The 23,154-nt window shown below is 45.2% G+C and overlaps 2 protein-coding genes across 2 annotated transcripts; both read left to right on the forward strand.

Moving 5' to 3' along the window:
• The first annotated feature begins 343 nt into the window (after positions 1-343).
• Positions 344-1,279, forward strand: LOC129181074 (galanin receptor 2a). The gene has a single exon (XM_054775753.1). It carries the CDS (start codon positions 344-346, stop codon positions 1,277-1,279), a length of 936 nt encoding a protein of 311 aa, XP_054631728.1.
• An 18,776-nt stretch (positions 1,280-20,055) lies between these two features.
• Positions 20,056-21,483, forward strand: LOC129181358 (shaker-related potassium channel tsha2-like). Its single transcript, XM_054776473.1, has one exon. It carries the CDS (start codon positions 20,056-20,058, stop codon positions 21,481-21,483), a length of 1,428 nt encoding a protein of 475 aa, XP_054632448.1.
• Positions 21,484-23,154: the final 1,671 nt, after the last annotated feature.

The following is a 23,154-nucleotide window of genomic DNA, read 5'->3' on the forward strand; positions in this document are numbered from 1 at the left end:
GGAGATTTCTGTTGGGGATGAAGTTCTAAAATGATGGGAATAAGGTCGTCATAGAAATTTAAGAAGACTGAAGAACGAGAGCTTTTTCACCTTTGTGGCAATTACTACTTCCTTTTCTTCCAAAAACATTCTAAAATGTTTTATATCGACATTTATATATTTTTAGGTGAAAAATAGAAAGAAATAGAAATCTTGCTAAAATATGAATACTATGAAAAACCAAAGTAGCGTATAGAGAAAGGCGTACACGGTCATCTTGAAGCGTGAGATGAAAGTAAAGGATATTGTGGGTTTTTGAAGAAAACCAAAATGTTTCAGGTGAAGCGTGGACGCATTGGGTAACATGTTTGTTCCCAACACGTACGGCCTGGTGTTCGCCTGCACCTGCGGTGTGATCCTGGGCGTTGGACTGAGCGCCAACCTGCTGGTCTTCTCCTTGTTCGCCAAGTACAAGACGCTGCGTAAGAACCGCCTGGACATCCTCCTGCTCAGCATGTCCCTGGCGGACTTCCTCACCCTGCTGCTCATCCCCTTCACCTTACACTCGGCCGTCAGCCACTCCTGGCCTCTGGGCGACGTCTCCTGTAAGGTCTACCAGTTCCTGTCGGCCTTCGGCTTGGCAGCCAGCACCTACTCGCTGTGCGCCGTGTCCGTGGCGAGGGCCATGATCATCACTAAGCCCTACCAGCCTCCAGGCATGGACCTGGTCATCTTCATGTTCGTTCTGGTCTGGGCTCTGAGCTTCCTCACCAGCCTGCCTCTCAGAATGTTTGCCACCAAAGAGAGCCTGAGTCCCAGCCTGGTCAGCTTCACCTTCTGCCTTCCCACCATCCACGAGCATCACTACCAGGTGGTGCTGAGCCAGTTTGTGCTCTTCTACTTTGTGCCCATGCTGGTCATTGCCTTCAATTACATCCGCCTGGCTCTCTTTCTCCACAAGAGTCCCGTCATGTCCGCATCCAGCGCCAGGAATACTCGGCGGGCCTCGGTCGTGGTCCTCTTGGCGGCGGCCACCTTCTCAGCGTGCTGGCTGCCAGGCTACGTGCTGGAGCTGTGCGTCTACTTGGGCTTCTACCGCCACGGACGGGCGTGGGAGCTCTTCTACTTCATTTGCACGCTGCTCCAGTACCTGCACCCGTGCATCAACCCAATCCTCTACGTGCTGCTGTCCAAGCGCTACCGCCACAGGAGAGCACCGTGGCTCTTCAGCTGTCGTCGAAACCGGGTTCAGCCGCGGGTCGTCGCCTTGTTCGCCGATAGTTCAGCTCACACTCCGTGATCAAGCTGTTTGCTGCTGTTGATCAATACGAAAAAACCTTCAAACGCAAGATGTAAGATGCTCTTCATACCCATGATCTTCATCCCCATGCTCTTCATCCACATGTTCTTCATCCCCATGCTCTTCATCCACATGTTCTTCATCCCCATGCTCTTCATCCCCATGCTCTTCATCCACATGTTCTTCATCCCCATGTTCTTCATCCCCATGCTCTTCATCTCCATGTTCTTCATCCCCATGCTCTACATCCCCATGCTCTTCATCCCCATGCTCTTCATCCCCATGTTCTTCATCCCCATGCTCTTCATCCACATGTTCTTCATCCCCATGCTCTTCATCCCCATGCTCTTCATCCCCATGGTCTTCATCCCCATGTTCTTCATCCCCATGCTCTTCATCCCCATGTTCTTCATCCCCATGTTCTTCATCCCCATGCTCTTCATCCCCATGCTCTTCACCCCTATGTTCTTCACCCCCATGTTCTTCATCCCCATGGTCTTCATCCCCATGCTCTTCATCCCCATGTTCTTCATCCCCATGTTCTTCATCCCCATGCTCTTCATCCCCATGTTCTTCACCCCCATGTTCTTCATCCCCATGGTCTTCATCCCCATGTTCTTCATCCCCATGGTCTTCATCCCCATGCTCTTCATCCCCATGTTCTTCATCCCCATGTTCTTCATCCCCATGCTCTTCATCCCCATGTTCTTCATCCCCATGCTCTTCATCCCCATGCTCTTCATCCACATGTTCTTCATCCCCATGCTCTTCATCCCCATGCTCTTCATCCCCATGTTCTTCATCCCCATGTTCTTCATCCCCATGTTCTTCATCGCCATGCTCTTCATCGCCATGTTCTTCATCCCCATGCTCTTTATCCCCATGCTCTTCATCCACATGTTCTTCATCCCCATGTTCTTCATCCCCATGCTCTTTATCCCCATGCTCTTCATCCCCATGTTCTTCATCCCCATGCTCTTTATCCCCATGCTCTTCATCCCCATGTTCTTCATCCCCATGCTCTTCATCCCCATGCTCTTCATCCCCATGCTCTTCACCCCTATGTTCTTCACCCCCATGTTCTTCATCCCCATGTTCTTCATCCCCATGTTCTTCAGCTCTATGTTCTCTGTTCCAAACAGATTATGGGATAAAGCACAACTTCTCTTCTGACGATGCTTCCAAAGGACTTCCCTTGGCAACATCATCATCAACATCAAACTGGTTTGCTGTGTCTTACATGTCTTATTTTCTCTTATTGTTTCTACTATCTTGGGTAATAGGAGTGTAAAGGTGACTATAGGGGTGTCATGTCACGTCTAGAGGGCTCTAATCATGTTAAAAAGTGTATTTAGAAGGTGGTAAACAGGTTTTGTATGCCCTACCTATGAAAATATTCCACTGATAAAGAAGGAATGGGACTTTGTGGAAGTTGCTGGAGCCAATGAACCATAAGCCATAAACGAGGGATGAGAGGAGATACTGTATGTTTAAAGACAAAGCTTTGCATTATTATTCCTTATTAGTGTCAACATTTCATCTTTTGCTCTTTATATCCCACTTTTTGGGGGGTTTGTGTGTGCTTATTTTTATTCTTAACTAATAAAAAAGTGGCTCCTGGCCTAACAGGATTCCAGGGAGGCTATGATGCATTGTTGATCAGGTCCAGCAGGGGGCGACAACAAGATTCCAAACAACAAAGCTAAATCCACCCATTTTTATGCAGTCTAGTGGACGTCCTACAGAAGTTTTACACGTGTACATACACACACGTGTCGTAAGAGTGGATGTAAAAGTACACAACAAGGGTAGATTTGTAGTTTTTGAAGTAGATGTTAAGAATAATGATGGTGCTGCTAAAGCAGCACTTTAAACTAGCTCTTTTTCCACCATGAAAGATACTTTTGTTTTTACAACAATGACAGATGAATGTTGATTTTCAAAACAAGCCACGGGCTCGTCTCGCCGTATACGTGGGTTGGGGGGTGGGGGTGGGGGTGCCTGTGCGACAGGTGCATTTAGACGACGCCCAGAAAGATTGTGAACGGGAACATCAAGGCGGGGTTAGGATGTGTCACACGGTAACAGGAGACACGGCGCCTCCTCCCCGCCATGACTTTTGACCTTCTCTGTACCGTACAGCAGCAGTAGCTGGCCCGCCTGCGGCTGCACCCTCATCTGGAGAACATCACCGCCGTGGATGAGATATGGAGGAGTCTTAAAACAAACTGCATTCGAGTGCCAAGTGTGGAAATTGTTGAATAAAAAGGGCCTTAAGTGTTGACCCGGAACATTTCATGTTGCTGGCGTATTCGTGTTCTGTACGCTGCAGTCAGGGTTGCTGGTACTGGAACCTGAAGTCCTGTCAGGGCGCAGAGAAAGTTCTAGCTGTCAATCTAACACACTGCTCCAGCCACGAGGGGTGCGATCACGCTTATTCCTGTCATTTTGTGGCTTTTATCTGCAGTCCATTATTAGCAGCCCATCTTAGCTCTTATGTTACACTTCTACACAATAGACCACAGCGCCAGTCAAAAGTTTGGATACACATTCTCATGCTAGTGAATGAGAAGCTGTGTCTAAACTTTTTTCTTGGCTGCTGCTTAGCTTGCGAGCTAGCTTCTTCTTAAATGTTGCTGTACAGCGGTGCCTTGGTCAACGTCATGAAGCTGTTCCAGAAGGTCCGACTCAAATCAAACGGACTCTAACCAAGGAAAGTCTTCCCATAGAAATAATGTAAATCCAACTCATCTGTGCCGGACACAAATAATTACAAATGACAAATTAAATCACTTTTACCTAGTTTCTCACATGCAAGTATCGCAAAATTTTGTGCTGGGCACACAATCCCAGATGCTGGCATATACAAACCGGATCCTATTTTGGACGCTAAATGCAAACCAAGGCAAAATTTTGGATGTTAACCAAAAAACATGCTAACCAGGGCAGGCTTTAAGTGAGGTACCACTGTACTTGACAAAATGATCAAAGTTGTTCAATATAGATGAAATTGGAGATGTACAATATCTTTTCTTTCAAACCGATACTGATAACTTTCTGTTTCTTAAGATCGATATGGTACCGATAACTTTTTTATATCTCCTTTTTTTAAAATGTAGATGTAAGTGTAGTTAGTGCACACGTGTAAGTAAGAAGGACTGGAACAAATGAGGATTTGTTGATGAAGTATCATGACACGACTACTACCGCATCGCTACTACCAGGAGAACCAGAGAATAGAGGAGGAGGAGCCACCTGCTGTGGCCCAGCATGGTGCACTGTATTCGGGCACGCGCTGGTGTGACGTCACAGAGTGTCTCTGGCAAACCTTTTGTACTTTTCAAACGCTGCGGCAGCTGTTAAGGATTTTGTGTGCTTGATGGGTTTTCTACCCCTCATCGAGGAGCATTTGGTACAACGAGCATGTGAGGTGAGCTCAGGGGAGGTTATGACAGGCCGTTAACGTCCCCGGCAGGAGAAAAAAGGAGCACTGGATTTGCTCACCAGCACAGTACAGGTAATCTCACTCCACACACTGGAGACGTCAAACGGCCGGGATGAGCGCACCTCATCGTCAACGTGCACACGGGGGGTGACGAGCAGCTGCGGCCAGTGACACTGGTGAGCGACGCCCTCACATCCAGGGCGTATTACGAGTCTCCCACGGCGTTGATTGGCTGTCAGATTTGGAGGGAGTCAGGGGGTATCAACATAGTTTAGAGGAGGAAACGCGGTCGTTGTTGATCATGAACTCTTGCTAGTAGCGGATCTTGCCAGCATGGGAGATCCCTTGCCGCTGCTTTTTTCTTAACCTATATCTCGATATTCTTTTCTTAGAAATGTCAAATAGCTCCAGGCAATCTGACATGGCTAGTGTTATTTTTTTCTCCATGTTTACCTGCGAGAGAGTACTGAATAGCTGAATAGATTTTGTAGCTAGATCTGGCGACATTCCAACCCAAAATAACTTCTTCTGGCGTCCTTGGGTTGAGTTTTCTGGTATTTGTGGACTCAAAAGAGAATACATTTTGTATTCTCACTGAGCAACAGCAGGCACAAGCTGGCGGTGTACAGTCAGCTTCTGCGGCACACTGCCTGGATAAAAGAGGAGGGTGTGTTTCTATTTTATTGTTGCGAGTGTATTTGTAAAATGAAGTGGATTATCTTACAATTCTTGGGCTAAATGGAGGTAATTGAGAAACCATCTGCCATTACACATAATCACCAGAAGAGTGTGCTACTCACGAACCACCCTGAGTCACGTTAATGTGAGCCATAGAAGAAACAAGCATCGTCTCCTATTCGCTGTTCAGTTATGCTCATTGAAAAAAGTTCTCAGAAGTCATTTTAATGAAAGTGTTTTTACACACTTTTTTTGTTATGCTTTTCTTCAACGGCATTTTACACCTACACCATCATATGCAAAGGATATGCAAATTAGACAAGGACGCCGCCTAGCAATTTCTAGGACAGCCAATAGTTACTTTTCTTCCTGAAAAGTTGGTAACAGTGCTGCTGATTGGTCCTTGTTTGTGCGACGGCGATGAAAAGTTGAGCATGTTTCAACTTTCTGGGATCACGTTGCAAGACAACACAAAATTTTACACGCACAAATTTTGCTTGACGCTTGGCTGGACAGTGACTGGCGATAATCGCCCTGTTGCGGAGGTTTCATTGAAAATGAAAGGACTAGAGGCGACGTTGCCTCCCGTGTGTGGCGTCCATTGTCGGTATGATGTCATAATTCCCCTCATATCGGCCCGATAATCATGGTGCACGCCGAGAAGAATATATGAGACCGACTCCAAAGCTGCACTATTTATATGACGTGTTTGTTTCAAGTGGCATGACTGAATGCAGCCAACTGTGCGCTAATGTTAGCAGGCTAAAGCTAGCAAGAGCTGTGATTATTTGAACGTTTAATCCTTCCTTGATTTGTCAAACACCGCCTGCCGCCACGCCATAGCTGAATTTTAAGTAAATGACTAAAGTAAATAGGTAATTAAAGTAATTGTCAGTAAAGTAAATGGACCAAATTGAAAGTAATTGAACGTCAACACTGTCAAACACAACAGACGTCCGTGTGAGTCAAGCTAGCTCGACGGCTACCAAAAGCTCCTTCATGAGCAAAGTGTGCGTTACGTACGACATGAAGTCAAGTCTGTGAATTCCTGCGAGACCGCACATTCTTGACACACTCCTGGAAGCGAGTGGGAGAAAATAGTTGTGGCGGTGACGCGCACGGCCGGGATCAGAGGGCTGCATGAGCAAATCATTCCGCCGGTCGTGTCGCCAAGTGTGGCTCGTTTATTTATAGGACTCCCTCAAAGTCACTGGCTTCTGGTCTGGGTTGGGTTACAGCGCCGTGTGGAAAGCTGAAAATACAAGCGTCCACAAAGACATGCTAACTCACGGCCAAATCCTTCCTGTGGAATGACCAGATAGGTTGATTTTACCCGCTTCAAGTACTGTCAACACAACCAATGGTTGATTTCTTTTATTATTGTCCTCATTTTCATGGTGACAAAAGCATGTTGTGCTCGTACGTTGCATTGCAGAACCGTGGAACCTCAGTTTTCATTATTAATCCACTCGAAAACGTCCGACGAAAACCAAAATGTACAAAAACCGAAGCGATTTTTCCCTTTGAAAATGATGTAATTCAAAACTATGAAGGAAAAGTTTCATTTTATAGCGAATAATTATAGCAGGAGTGTCCAGACCTTTTCACATCGTGAAAAACGAAAGGATGCAAGTTTGCCACTTTGATATTTAGGAAGCAACACATGTGGCTATGCTAACCACTTCTAAATATTTCATCTCAGCTTTGCTATACAGCTGAAAAAACTTCACCCTTTGCTCTTTTTCTCCTGCATTTTTGCTGTTGTTTTTGTAATGTTCCAAATATTTCACCTTTCGTCTTAAATAATTTCCACAAATGTTATTTTCGTAATTTTATGACTTTATTCCCATAATATACTTGGAAAAAAATAAAGGGAAGACTACAATATCACATCCTAGATCTAAATGAATTAAATATTCTGATTCAATATTTTGGTCTTCACATAGTTTAATGTGCTGACAACCAATTCACACAAAAAGGATCAAGTGAAACCAAATGTATGAACCCATGCAGGTCTGGATTTGGAGTCACACTCACAATGAAAGTGGAAAAAGACACCATCTGTTGTCTGTTCCATTTGCTCAACGGCATGTGAAATTGATTGTCAATCTGTGTTGCTTTTTTAGTGGACAGTTTGAATAACGGTGCAGCAGTTTTGACTGAGTGTGAAATGAGTGTTCCCTTTATTTTTTGGAGTAGTGTGTTTTGCCCTTACGGTATTCCTATAATACTATAAACTACTGTAAGATACCCCAGCAAGTAGCCGGAACTACTTTCCTCCACAACAAAAAACAACCGGGACTGGGCTCACGGGAGGAAGTTGGGGGGCTAAGTGACGGTTGATGCACTACACTGCTGATGGGGGTGTCATACAACTTCAGGTCAAAAAATACAAACCATCCCTTTAAGTCTATAATTTCATCATGTGAAGGTTTGGGCCTCCTGGAAAGCGGACACCCCGGGTTCTGAGGTCCTGCTGCTCCTTTGATGGCCACCACTTTTAGCTCACCGTCATCCCAAGTAGATGCCGGGCTCTGTAGCTAACGAGGCGCCCGGCGAAAGACGAAACTCGGGAGAAGTGCCGTCCAAGACGAGGCAGGGTTCCTTGGAATTCCCACGCCTAGACCCGGATTATGCTTTCTGGCCTCCATGGAACCCTGGGCTTGTTTTAGCCCATGATGTCATTCTTGATACCAGCCTGGGAGGAAACTGCCACTTTGGGTGTTATGTGGAGGAGAAGACGGAGAAAGCACTGATACTTTATTCCACCTTTTAGGGCAGGGACTCCCTGACTGAGGGTCAAAGGTCCGCTTTTTGTAGCATGTTTATGAACCATCATGGGTCACAATCTCCCATCAGCATTGAAACATGCAGGATTTATGGCCAATATCACAAGAACCCTACGCATGTTCACACACTTCAGACACGAGAGGCTGAAGGTCTTGTTTGAAACACTTTCTGCAACCTTCATTTACAAGCCACCTTGGCCTTTTCTTGATGCAGTCGAAGCAGTTAAATGCTTCCACACCTGAACGTGATAAGTGAATTTGATAAAGGAAGTAGGATTCCTTATTTATTCATGGAATAGTTTCATAGCTAGAGCAAAGAAAACCTGTTTAGCACCTTCTAAATACGCTTTGTAACATGATTACAGCCCTCTAGACATGAAATAACACCCCTACAGTCACCTTTACGCTCCTATTCCCTACTATAGTGGACCTCATAAGTGAATGTAAGACATGATATACTGTAGACTCACACATGTTAGCATTGGGAGAGCTCCTTGTTGTTGACTTCTGATTTTGTACAGTACTTCCTGTGGTGGCTGCCAGCTCATCAATGTAACATTGCTGACCATCATCACATCTTTGAAAGCAGCTTCCGAATGCCTTACATTCGTTTTGCCATTTTTATGTTTATGTTACATTCAATTTGTTTAAATATGCATATTTTTTGACAAACAATAGGCCATATTCAACCCTAAAACAGCATGATTTACAGTATGAAGGAATACATTTGTGAAAAACGGTGACAGAGAGAAGCTGAGAAATTAGCGCAAGGTGGTGAGGGATCACTGGACCACTGAAAACAAACCTAATCCTACGCCTTTGGAATCCTTAAATTCATGGTTTTTCCAAAACTAATTATTTTTCAAATAATAAAAACAATCAATTCTGAAATAATCCAAAAATGCCCTAATATTTTTATAGAACAAATATTTTCTCATGGAGTCCACAGTGATGATTGAAATACTGGTAATTGATGACATTTTACTTGGTTATATGTGTACTATGCCATATATTGCCAACATTTGCTTTCATTAGGGCTAAAATCCCAAATTGCAGCTTTCCCCCCCCAAAAGTCTTATCAAATGTATCAAATGTAAAATTCATTATTCATGTTTGACAATGATTGAAATCATCATCGTTATCTACTCTGTTCAAACCCACACTGTCTTTTTCTTTAGCTAAAAAAATAATAATCCTGTGCATTTTGAATCCTGTTTGCAACAAGGCAGCCACAGGTCACATGCGTGTATACTGTGTTCCCTCGTTTATCGCGGGGATAGGTTCCCAAAATAGCCCGCAATAAGTGAAGTCCGCGAAGTATTTGTTTGTGATGATTCAATACGTTTTAAGGCTGTAAAAGCCCCCACCAGACACTTGATGCACTTTTCTCAGACAGGCATGAACATCTTCTTACATTTCTGTCTTAAGTGTCCATTAAGCGACTTGTGTGTGTTTCACTCCTCTGACCGTGCCTCTTCGTCCTGATGCTGTTAGGCTGTAGCTCTAAAACATATTGCTCCTCCTTTTCACCCTCCACCAACCGAAGATTCATTCGTTCCGTAATGGCGCCCGACAAACGCAACGTCTGCCTTCCTTCAGCGTGTCCACTGGTCCAACTTTTTGTGTGACAGCTGGCTTCCTCTGCCTTTTGGGTGCACAACGTCTTGTGGACATTGTGGCTTTTGTCAGAGAGAAAACTTGCAACCACACGGCAGCTTCTTCTGTTTCATCTGTTGTTTACAGTACTGGCGGGTAGCAAGCAGCTCACATGGTTAGCTAGTTTGCTACCCGTGACCACAACGGCAGACGGCGCTAAAGAGATTTATTGACAATGCCCTACAGCCAATCAGGACGCAGAAGACAATGGGCGGTGCAGACAGAAGAGAGAGAGGCAGCGCCTCCTTGTGCTAAAGCACAGAACTACAGGGCTCAACTTCCCACAATGCAATTCTTCTTAAAGGGCCAGGCTCAGCCCATAACAGCATTCATACGCTGTAAGAAAACATGCAAATGTGTAAAATTGGCGCTAAAAAGAACCTGCAAATCAGCCAGTCCGCGAAAGGTAAACTGCGATGGAGCGAGGGAACACTGTATACAATCTCTCTTTTTTAATTAACTTCACTTTTTTAGTCAATAAAAAATAAGTTATGAAAAATGGAAAAAAATGCTCTAATATTCTTGCATGATGATTTTATGATTATTACAAATATAAACACATTTTAAATGTATTTGCCAGCATTTACACCCTGGTCATTTCTAAAAAGCTGCCATGCATGAAGTACATAAACACTACTTTTTTGGCGTTTATTAAAAAAAAAAAAAAAGAGTGTAGTTCATAGAGGAAAAGAGCAAAGATGACACATCTTGAATCAACATACACGACAGAAAAAATGTGCTATTATCTTTCTGCTGTTTGTTATTTTACGTGCTGACTTGCACTCCTTTCCTCGCTTTGCGCCTCATCCCTGACAGCTTCCTTCACTTGGCAAGCTGCTGAAGAATCCGCCGCCGAATGAAAACATTGAGGCCTGTGCAAATAATTGCAAGAATCATCTGAAGTAAGTGCAGGTTTTCCGCTTTGGGCTTATTTTTCTTTGGAGGGCAGCAGCGGCGTGTTTACACTGGCACTCACAAGGTCTCGCTTGTTCAGAAGCTCAGTGTTCACCTCTCTTGTTTTGCTTTTCTCCACGTCATCCGCACGCCAGCTGCCTTGGGAAGGTCACATTGTGCTCATCCACACAGCCAGAGGGCGCTGGAGAACACCTCGGCTTTTCTTGCGTCACCAGATGATGAGTATGTTTGAAAAGGTTCCCTATTATCCAAAGCAACATTCTAACCATGTTCTACCGCTAGTGCGGTAATCCCTTTCCCACTTCGTGCTTCAAATTTTGCAACTTTACTCAAATATACTTTTGAAAAAGTGTACTAATTAACAAATAATGCTGCTTCAGGAATACAGCCTGTTATGCATATTTATGCAAATTTGACATTTTATTTGCTTAATTGAAGCACTTTCAAGCATGCAAACAGCTTCATGAAGTCAAATATAAGACATTCAGAAGACAGATATGTGGCATTGTACACTGGCCACTAGGTGTCAGTAATGTTACTGTAATGCTGGCTGAGACACACAAGCACCAGACTTTTATTGCAGCTTTGAATGATCTCACAACAGGCACAAAAATACCTAACATCAAGATTCAAGATTCAAGAGTTTTATTGTCATATGCATAGTAAAACAGGCAGTTATGAAAATCTTATTCTGTTCATTCTCCCAAGAAAAGAAAGAAAACACAAGAAAGAATAAGAACATAAGAAACATAAATACCAATAAATTAAGCAACAACAACAGAAGAGACATTAATACAAATCAATGAATGAGTGAATGAATAAATAAATAAATACATAAATAGGGTTATGAGTGTGTGCGTGTGTTGCGTGCGGCGTGTGCGAGTGCTTGGTTGAGAAGCCTGATGGCCTGTGGGTAAAAGCTGTTTGCCAGCCTTGTGGTCCTGGACTTCAAACTCCTGTAGCGTCTGCCTGACGGTAGGAGTGTGAATAATGAGTGTTGTGGATGTGTGCTGTCCTTGATGAGGTTGTGTGTTCTTCGTAGGACTCTAGATTTATAAATGTCTTGCAGTGAGGGGAGGGCTGCCCCAACAATGTTCTGTGAGGTCTTGCTCACCCGCTGGAGTGCCTTCCTATCACGTGTTGTACAGTTACCGTACCAAACAGTGATGGAGGCGGTAAGGACACTTTCCATAGTGCATCTGTAGAAGCAACTCAGGATTGTGGTGGACATGCCAAATTTCCTCAGTCTTCTCAGGAAGTACAGTCTCCTTTGGGACTTCTTCAGAATTTGTTGGGTGTTGTGAGACCAGGTGAGGTCCTCGCTGATGTGTGTGCCAAGGAACTTGAAGGTTTTCACCCTCTCCACCTCAGTCTCATCAATAAACAGGGGTCTATGCGGCTCCTTTTCCCTTGTTCTTGGGTCGATGATCATCTCTTTAGTCTTATCTGTATTGAGAAGGAGATTGTTATCACGACACCAAGCTATGAGGTCCGCCACCTCTCTTCTGTATGATGTTTCAACACCACCAGTGATCAGTCCGATGACTGTAGTGTCATCCGCAATTTTAATGATGCTGGTGTTGTTCTGGGAGGCCACGCAATCGTAGGTGAAGAGTGTGTAGAGGAGTGGACTCAGCACACACCCCTGTGGGGTCCCAGTGCTCACAATTCTTGAGCTGGATGTGCGATTGTGGACTCTGACTGACTGGGGTCTGCCTGTTAGAAAGTTAAACACCCAGTTACAGAGGGAGGGAGACAGGCCAAGTGTGAGGAGCTTATTTGTGAGTTTGTGGGGGCTGACTGTATTAAAAGCAGAGCTATAGTCTATAAATAGCATTCTGACGTATGTGTCCTGGCCCTGTAGGTGAGAAAGGGCTGTGTGGATGGCAGTGTTGACTGCATCATACGTGGACCGGCGATATGCAAACTGTAGAGGGTCCACAGTTGCCGCCGGGATGCTCTTTTTGATGTGGGTCATGACTATTCTTTCAAAGCACTTCATAACAATAGGAGTGAGTGCTATAGGGCGATAGTCATTCAAGCAGGTCACGTTGCTCTTCTTGGGTACGGGCACTATGGTGGTGGACTTAAAGCAGGTCGGTACAGATGCTAGTGCAAGCGACAGGTTAAATATGTCAGCAAGCACATCAGCTAGCTCTGATGAGCAAACCCGAAGTGCACGTCCTGAGATGTTGTCTGGGCCTGCTGCTTTTCGTGGGTTTGTTTTGTTTAGAACCCTGCGCACATCAGCTGATGTCACCATGAGAGGTGAGTCCTGTGTGCTCCCCAAGTCCAGCCACCCTCTCTGCTCATCAGGAGTTTGGGTGTCAAAGCAGGCATAGAACTCATTCAGCTCATCTGGAAGTGTGGTTTGGCTGGACGTGGCTACGCTACTCTGCTGTCGATAGTCTGTGATGTGCTGGAGCCCCGCCCACATGCGCCGAGGGTTTGAGGTGGAATAGTAGCCCTCCAGCTTCTGTCTGTACTCTCTCGTACTCTCGTATGGACCTTCTCAGGTCATATCTGGCCTTTTTGTAGTCATCAGCGGTGCCCATGACAAATGCAGTCGAACGAGCACGTAGCTTAGCCCTTACATCACAGTTCATCCACTGTTTTTGGTTAGGGTATTTTCTATAATACTTGGTGGTGGTAACAGTCTCTATGCATGTGCTAATGTAGCCAGTAACAGCAGACGCGTATTCATCCAAATCAACAGTACAATCTTCCCTCCCCGCTGCAGTTTTAAACACATCCCAGTTTGTGCAGCCAAAGCAGTGAAGGTGAGGACACAGCATTCCCTGATCTCACGTTGAGCTGTAATCCTTGCTCTTAGTTCGTCCATCTTGTTTTCAAGAGAGTGGACGTTGGCTAGCAGCAGGCTTGGTAGCGGTGGCCTCGTCGCTCTAGCTTTTAGCCTAGCATGCAGGCCGGCCCGCTTGCCTCGTTTACGCCTCGGATGCTTTGCTCGCCGGGTATTCAGCTCACCAGGTCCGCAGGCTGCTGCGTTCTCCCGCGCAGAAGAAAGGCAAAGTCTGAGAGGCTGAATGAAAGTTATGGTGAACCCTGCCGATGTTCAAAAGTGTCTCTCTGTTGTAATGTACTGCGTGAGTGTGTTGAATGCCCAAAATGAACAAAAAAATAGCAAAAAATAGAAAAAAACGGGAGAGTGTCACAGAGACGTCTGCCACGGAGGGCGCCATCTTTGATAACATGGGCTACTGTTGCGGCCGTAACCCACACAAAGCTAAAACTCAACTCTGAAACCCTGATGTCACTTCCTGTCTGCCCCCCTCGTCATCTTCCAGGCACACACAAGGCCAAGTCTTATTTAATGTCTTCTTTTCTCTTATTATGTCTACTAGATTGGGTAATATGAGTGTAAAGGTGACTATAGGGGTGTTATTTCATGTCTAGAGGGCTCTAAGTATGTTAAAAAGCGTATTGAGAAGGTCCTAATCAGTTTTTTATGTCTTATTTCTTCTTACTATGTCTACTATATTGGGTAATAGAAGTGAAAAGGTGACTGTAGGGGTGTTATATCATGTCTAGAGGGCTCTAATTATGTTAAAAACTGTAATTAGAAGGTGGTAAACAGGTTTTGTCTATCTTTTGTGTTATTTTCTCTTATTATGTTACTATAGTATGAATGTGAGTGTGAATGGTTGTTTGTCTATATGTGCCCTGCCATTGGCTGGCGACCAGTCCAGGGTGTACCCCGCCTGTCGGCCGAAGTCAGCTGGGATAGGCTACAGCATGCCTCCCCGACCCTAAAGAGGAGAAGCGGTATAGAAAATGGATGGATGTTACTATAGTGTGTAATCCAAGTGTCTTATGTGTCTTATGTCTAATTTTCTCTTCTTATGTCTACTATATTGGGGAATAGGAGTGTAAAGGTGACTATAGGGGTGTTATTTCATGTCTAGAGGGCTCTAATAGTGTTTAAAAAACATATTTAGGAGGTGGTAAACAGGTTTTCTATGGTCTAACTATGAAAATATTCCATTTAAAAATGAGAAATCCTACTTTGCAGAACCTCACATATCACAGTTGGGTGTGGAACCAATGAACCATGACAAATGAAGGTTTATTGTATGTGCTTGTGAACACCCAACGTGATAAAAAAATGTGTTTGCTCCACTTTTGACAGAAGAGGCTTGATTGATGTCATGAAGGGAACCCTCCTTTGTTTGTTTTGTTTAAAAAAAGGCTACAAATAAAACAGGCTTCGCTACACGTGAAAAAAAGAAGCCTGCAGCAGGCGTGGAAAAACACGATGTTGAAAAAAAGCCTTCAGTGTTGAGCACTGAAATACGCCACATGTGGTCATTGAACAAATGCACATGCACACACGAGCTTTGTGCAAAGTTGGGGGGTTTTCATGTGCAAGCCAAGAGGAGTCGGTGAGAGGAGGCGTTGTTACTGCATGCTGTGCTTAGCTCACGTCTGTGATGGCCGCCATAGAAAATCATTTGTCTGAATTAGACAAAGACCAACCTTACCAACACAACTTATCCAAAATATCATCTTTGTCCTTCACACCAGCTAACATGCTCACGCATGTACCCCCACCATCACCAATCACACAAAGTATGAGGCATCACTGATATTGTGTTACCATGTGGGGGTCGGGGGGAAGGGGAGGGGTCCCCCTGCAGGCATCCTGGCATGCATCGCCCAGGTTGCGCGTCATTACACCATGTCAGTGCACGCAACACGTGCGCATCTTTATTTCCCAACGCATGGAGGTTTGTGGAATGCAGCAAAGCAACGCTTCCGATCAGTGTGAGATGAACATTAGCATCATCAGCACGGCTTTTATAGCGCTGTTAAATATAAGCTTGGAAATGCCACTTCAATCATTTACTCCATGGTATATTTATCGATTTATTTATGCCTCGAGAGCCCCCTGGATGTGAGACGACCCCTCTCAGTGGCACAAAATGATTTCTCCCCGAGCGAGTGAGAGCTTTTCTTCTTGTCACTCACACACACACAAGAGAGAGAAAGTATGTCCATTTTTGTTAGCAAGTTAGAAAATTGGTTTTCACAAGATTAAAAAAAAAAGAAATCCAATTTAATCCATTTATTGTGGTTGTCCTCTGATTTTGGATCAACATTCACAATAAACTGTATTTTTATACTGTATGTAATCATTGGATTAGATTGAGCTCCAGGACGCCCCCCCTTCTCTCTTTAATTGCCGTTGTTCGCTTGCAACACAATCCAAGTTCAGCACATTTGAAGTATAAAATGCACAGCTACTCACCACTAATCAATGAGCACGTAACACATGTGCTCATGTTTATGTGTTTATGTTTCTTATGTTCTTATTCTTTTTCTTGTGTTTTCTTTCTTTTCTTGGGAGAATGAACAGAATAAGATTTTCATTGCATTGTATAACTACTGTTTTACTATGCATATGACAATAAAACTCTCTTGAATCTTGAATCTTGAATCTCATGCAGCACATGCACAGATGCACCACAGGCGTGTATGTCATCTCCGCTCACGTAAATAACAACATGCATTGCAACAGGAAGCACATAGAAATATATATTTCAAGATTCAAGAGTTTTATTGTCATGTGCATAGTAAAACAGCAGTTATACCATGCAATGAAAATCTTATCCTGTTCATTCTCCCAAGAAAAGAAAGAAAACACAAGAAAGAATAAGAACATAAGAAACATAAACACATAAACATATATACCAATAAATTAAGCAACAACAACAGAAGAGACATTAATACAAGTAAATAATGCAAATAAATAAATAAATAAATAAAGTGCTATGAGTGTGTGCGTGTGTGTGCGTTTCCATACATATTACAATAGAGACATAGCAAAGAGAGGAAAAAACTAATCTACTTTGATAAATCCAAATACAGATCCAATCATGCATATAAAACAAAGCCCTGCAGCTTTGCTGTATATGCCCCTGTTTCCTGCAATTGATTCAAGATTGAAGAGTTTTATTGTCATATGCATAGTAAAACAGCAGTTATGCTATGCAATGAAATTCTTATTCTGTTCATTCTCCCAAGAAAAGAAAGAAAACACAAGAAAAATAAGAAGATAAGAAACATAAATACCAATAAATTAAGCAACAACAACAGAAGAGACATTAATACAAATAAATAATACAAATAAATAAATAAATAAATAAAGTGCTATGAGTGTGTGCGTGTGTTGCGTGCGGCGTGTGTGAGTGCTTCGTTGAGAAGCCTGATGGCCTGTGGGTAAAAGCTGTTTGCCAGCCTTGTGGTCCTGGACTTCAAACTCCTGTAGCGTCTGCCTGACGGTAGGAGTGTGAATAATGAGTGTTGTGGATGTGTGCTGTCCTTGATGAGGTTGTGTGTTCTTCGTAGGACTCTAGATGTCTTGCAGTGAGGGGAGGGCTGCCCCAACAATGTTCTGTGAGGTCTTGATCACCCGCTGGAGTGCCTTCCTATCACGTGTTGTACAGTTACCGTACCAAACAGTGATGGAGTTGGTAAGGACACTTTCCATAGTGCATCTGTAGAAGCAACTCAGGATTGTGGTGGACATGCCAAATTTCCTCAGTCTTCTCAGGAAGTACAGTCTCCTTTGGGACTTCTTCAGAATTTGTTGGGTGTTGTGAGACCAGGTGAGGTCCTCGCTGATGTGTGTGCCAAGGAACTTGAAGGTTTTCACCCTCTCCACCTCAGTCTCATCAATAAACAGGGGTCTATGCGGCTCCTTTTCCCTTGTTCTTGGGTCAATGATCATCTCTTTAGTCTTATCTGTATTGAGAAGGAGATTGTTATCACGACACCAAGCTATGAGGTCCGCCACCTCTCTTCTGTATGACGTTTCAACACCACCAGTGATCAGTCCGATGACTGTAGTGTCATCCGCAAATTTAATGATGCTAGTGTTGTTCTGGGAGACCACGCAATCGTAGGTGAAGAGCGTGTAGAGGAGCGGACTCAGCACACACCCCTGTGGGGTCCCAGTGCTCACAATTCTTGAGCTGGATGTGCGATTGTGGACTCTGACTGACTGGGGCCTGCCTGTGAGAAAGTTAAACACCCAGTTACAGAGGGAGGGAGACAGGCCAAGTGTGAGGAGCTTATCTGTGAGTTTGTGGGGGCTGACTGTATTAAAAGCAGAGCCATAGTCTATAAATAGCATTCTGACATATGTGTCCTGGCCCTGTAGGTGAGAAAGGGCTGTGTGGATGGCAGTGTTGACTGCATCATCCGTGGACCGGTTCTGGCGATATGCAAACTGTAGAGGGTCCACAGTTGCCGCCGGGATGCTCTTTTTGATGTGGGGAGAGTGTCACAGAGACGTCTGTCACGGAGGGCGCCATCTTTGATCTTTCATGAGGTCACGCTTGGTGAATAAAGTCTTTTAATGAGCGTCACTACGGAAAAGAACCCCCAATATATGACACACATTATGTATGGTTATTGACCATTTATGTTCATAAATTGAAAAAATAAACCTCACGGCACGTGATGTCACAGAAGCTCTGTGGTAAAAACTTTTGAGCGGAGGAAGTGACGAAGGTCTCGCGTTTCTGGTGCAGATCTCACGTGGTTGGTGCGCACGACGTACAGCTCACACGTAGCTCTTGCAACCTTCATACGAAGCCCTTGTAGAACGCAAGGTCAGAACTTTATTACTAAGTTTGACAGACGGTCTTACAAATTAGGTGCGTTGGCTGTGCCATTGAAGTGACGGCCGTACATCCCAGAAGCCTCAGATTTCGTGCGTGGTACGCACGTTCCACTTCCAGGTTGGGTGCATGGTGATCACGGTGGTCTTTATTTAGCTCCATGACAAGGTCCAGATATTACACACATCTTAGTTTGATACACAGCCACACATTTCTGCTAATCAAGAAAAAGCATGTAGTATCGGCTGTGTGACTCATTAGAGCGCATTATTTAACTAATTGTGTGTACAGTGAAAGTCTGTCATGAAGTGTGAAGCACAATCCCACAAGGCTATGAAAGCAAAACACTGCAATGAATGTGTGAGCGAGGTTCCCCAATATAACCCCCCAACCCGTACAGGATTATAGGTCACGTGTCCATTCCTCAGCGTGTTTGTTATTGTTTGTTTCCATGGCTACGCTCAATGCCTGACCCCGTCCGCGTGACCCAGACGCTGGTCTGCTGAACTTTATATCCTCGCACATTAGCGGGCAGGCGGCGCCGTGTCCTGACGCTGACATTTGACTCTGAAACTGGAAGCCCCTTTTGTTCTATCGGGGGGGGGGGATGGTCTCTACAATATGAAGTATTGTGATGACAGGTAAACAGTTGAGATGAGTGTAAACACTTCTGGACGCTTTTAGCAGCACTGATTGACACCCGGGTGCTATTATTGTTGCGATCCATGCCTACGCTGACCGGGATCCATAACCATATGAAGGCGATGAGGATGGAAGAAGCTTTAAATAGAACGTAGAGAACCCTCCTTTGTGAGGATATCAGAAAGATATCACGTATGGATGTCAGATTGGATTTTTTTCTTTGTTTTTTTTAAAGTTGACCCTAAATGCCAGGTCATGTCTTCATGGAGTCCCCCTTCCATGTTCACGTTGTACAAATGAGCCCTTTGAGCGCCACGAACACCGAGTGTTATTTTGGCCACCAAGTCTTGAAGACGACGTTCCCCCTCTCCTGGCTTCTCGAGTGTCAGTCAAGCCAGCATTTTCCATTGGCCCGCTTTGCTAGGTGCCCGCCGGGGTCACGTCTCGCAGCATTTAGGTTATTTTTATATAAAGCTCATCCTGGCCGTCATCTTGTTTCTGGGAGGCGGGGGGACACCGGCAGGGTCCTGGAGGTTCCCCTTGGGACGAGAATAGCGCCATGATTTCATGAATGAGGGACTGGCACGAGGAGGGAGCACATTTGTCAAGAGGGTCTGTAGATCTCACAGGGAACTCAACGACAGCGATAGCATGTTTGTTTTCTTCCTTCACATTTGGAGTTTGCGCGTTTACTCAGAAAACGTGGCTCTTCTCCGTGAAGTGAAGCACGAGAGCGGCAGCGGCAGCAGCAGCAAGTGTCATCTGGTCGTCCAACTTGGGGAGGGCGGTGGAGTTTAAAATGGTGTGAATATGATAGCCATCTCTGCCCATTGGCGTAGCTTATCTGTCTGACACCACCGGGCTCTAATCTGACAAAAGGACCGTCTAAATCAACCGCAGCACCACTTTTTTGGGGGGGACTTTCGCAGACTTTTACATGAATCTCAGGCGGCTGCGTGAGAAGGAGGCTCCCTGGAGGTGAGTGCCAACCCTCAGGAGGGGTGAAAGATGACCGTGGTGTCCCAGGAGAACCGTGACGAGACCGTGGTCGTTACCCCTTTGTTGCAAGATGCCGTCGACTTGGAGGAGCAGGAGTGCAGCGAAAGGGCAGTCATCAATATCTCCGGCCTGCGCTTCGAGACCCAGTTAAAGACCCTCTCTCGGTTCCCAAACACGCTCTTGGGGGATCCGTGCAAAAGGATGCGATTCTTTGACCCGCTGAGGAACGAGTACTTCTTTGACAGGAACAGGCCCAGCTTTGATGCTATCCTGTACTACTACCAGTCCGGGGGGAGGCTTCGGAGACCAGTGAGTGTCCCTGTGGATATTTTCTTGGAGGAAATCAAGTTCTATGAGCTCGAGGAGGAGACTATTGAGCTTTTTCGAGAAGATGAGGGTCTGACGAGGGAGGAGGACCGACAACTTCCCAAGAACGAGTTCCAGAGACAGCTGTGGCTGCTGTTTGAGTATCCGGAAAGTTCAGGACCCGCACGGATCATCGCCATCGTGTCCGTCATGGTCATCCTGATATCCATCATCATATTTTGCTTAGAGACGTTACCAGAGTTCAGAGAGGTGCCGGTGCAGGTGCACGACGCGCACAACAATGGGAGCTCCCACGGGAGAATGCACAGTCCCTTCACAGATCCCTTCTTCATGGTGGAGACACTCTGCATTGTGTGGTTCTCCTTTGAGTTTACCATGAGGTTCCTGTCATGTCCCAGCAAGGCGGCGTTCTTCAAAAACATCATGAACATCATCGATGTGGTGGCTATTGCTCCGTACTTCATCACCCTGGGCTTGGACCTCGCTGAGCACCAAGGCAGCAGCCAGCAAGCTGCCTCTCTGGCCATCCTCAGGGTCATCCGCCTGGTCAGGGTTTTTAGGATTTTTAAACTCTCCAGACACTCCAAGGGCCTTCAGATCCTCGGGCAGACCCTTCACGCCAGCCTCAGGGAGCTGGGCCTCTTGATATTCTTTCTCATCATTGGGGTGGTTCTCTTCTCCAGTTCAGTATATTTCGCAGAAGCAGAAGACCCTGAGTCGGGATTCTCAAGCATCCCCGACGCCTTCTGGTGGGCGGTGGTCACCATGACGACAGTGGGATACGGAGACATGTGCCCCTCCACCATCGGGGGGAAATTCGTCGGCTCCTTGTGCGCCATCGCCGGGGTCCTCACCATAGCCTTGCCCGTGCCCGTCATCGTGTCCAACTTTAACTACTTCTACCATCGAGAGAACGACGAGGAGGACAACATGCAGTATGTTCACGTGACTTGTGGACAGCCGCAGATGTCTTCTGGTGAATTCGCTTCGAGTCGAAGCGAGCAGTCTCTGTCCAAAACCGAGTCATATCAGGAGGAGGACCTGGAGAGTCTGACCTACCCGAGCATGACCCAGATTGAGAGCTACACTGGCAAGCTGACCGACGTATGAAAGGACGTACCGATGCTCATATGGTGAGTGAAGTGAACTCATACACCTTGCGGATGCTATACATTAGGGCTGCACAACAATCCGATCAAGCCGATATGAGGGAATTACAAAATCTGATAACTTTAAAAATAGCTCAGACAACCGATAATTTGAAAAAATGACCCATAGGCTTACTATGCGGATGAGCAGATCAAGCGCTCCTTTTTTGCTACTGCCTGTGACGTTAAGGGCCTGTCCCAACTTCCCCTGAGCTCACTTGTAAACGGGCATTCACTTTCAGAGGAAGACATCTCACGTGCTAGTTGTACCAAACGCTCCGCGATTAGGGGGAAACCCATGGAGCACACAAAAAACCTTATCAGCCACCTGAAACGTTTGAAAAATTGCAAAAGATTTGCCAGAGACCTCCGTGGCGTCACACCAGCTGTTTGGAGCGTGTGTCCGAATACAGTGCACCTTGTTGGGCCACAGCAGGTGGCTCCTCCCCCTTTATAGTCTGGTTCTCCTGGTAGTAGTGATGTCATCATATTTCATTAGGACTAAACAACAGGTACACTTGGTCAAATCCTCATTTGTTGCGGTCCTTCTTGCCTCCACGTGTGCACAAACGACACTTCCATCTACATTTTAAAAAGGAGATCTAAACAAGTTATCGTTTTCAGTCCCATGTTACCATATCAGTCTTGAGAAGCAGAAAGTGATCAGTGTGAGTTTGAAATAAGGATATCGTGCATCTCTAGTATATAAAAGGTAACTCTTGCAGTCCTGAAGCGCTGCACACAAAAATGGTGAAAATATGTTAAAAGATGTACGCCACAGGATGGCGCTGTTATTAGTCTATCGACTTGAAACGTCCGGGTGCCGAACAAAATCAGCGGTCTGATAAGCACGTGTGTAAAAAGTGAGCAAGATTTGTGGAAAAAATGGCCACCATCAAGCTCAATGTCTTTGCAACTTAGCAACTAATTGCCCTTAAGTCATTTGTCTAACGATGAAACATGAGAATATCTGTATTACGTGTACGCGAGCACGCTTTACAAAGCATTTCAACCTAGGGGGCGCCACTAATTTTATTGACACTCAAAAGAAATGTCCTTGTAGTTTGCATTACTTAAAACTGGCAGGTGTTTACGTTGGACTTTCTCCAGCTACAGAGAAGGGGATCCACAACAATAAACATGTTCTGGAACTGCCAATCAAATCCGAGCATCACTTTGTGATGCAACTCTTGTATCTCATGACCCTATGTAGAAATTCAATAACAAGACATTCATTTTCAGTTATCTATGCAAATCACTTCTTCTCCAGAAGTAGAAGGAAAACAAGGGTTAATCATTCAGTTGCCTTTGCCTTGCTTGCTGTTCTGCTGGCGTTCCTGCGTTAAAGACGGTTTTTTCCATGTAGCAGCGTGACCTACTAGTGAGGGAAGAGCGCCACCCTGTGGGTGTCTGTAAGCAGCACTGCAGTGCAGGCATATAAACTAGTCCACCTTTTCAGGTCTCCCAAGTCTTCCTTTTCCCTCTGCTTCCACGGTGACGTGGTTTTATGTTTTATTTCCTGTTTGCTTCCAGGAGGAAAGACACGCTGACGCTTGCAATACAAACGAGACTGCAAGTGAAGTGATGTTCTCCAACATTCTCTCTGGAAGTTTGCCTCAATGGACTGGGACGA

Source organism: Dunckerocampus dactyliophorus, chromosome 5, assembly GCF_027744805.1.
Source record: "Dunckerocampus dactyliophorus isolate RoL2022-P2 chromosome 5, RoL_Ddac_1.1, whole genome shotgun sequence".
NCBI classification, from domain to species: domain Eukaryota; kingdom Metazoa; phylum Chordata; class Actinopteri; order Syngnathiformes; family Syngnathidae; genus Dunckerocampus; species Dunckerocampus dactyliophorus.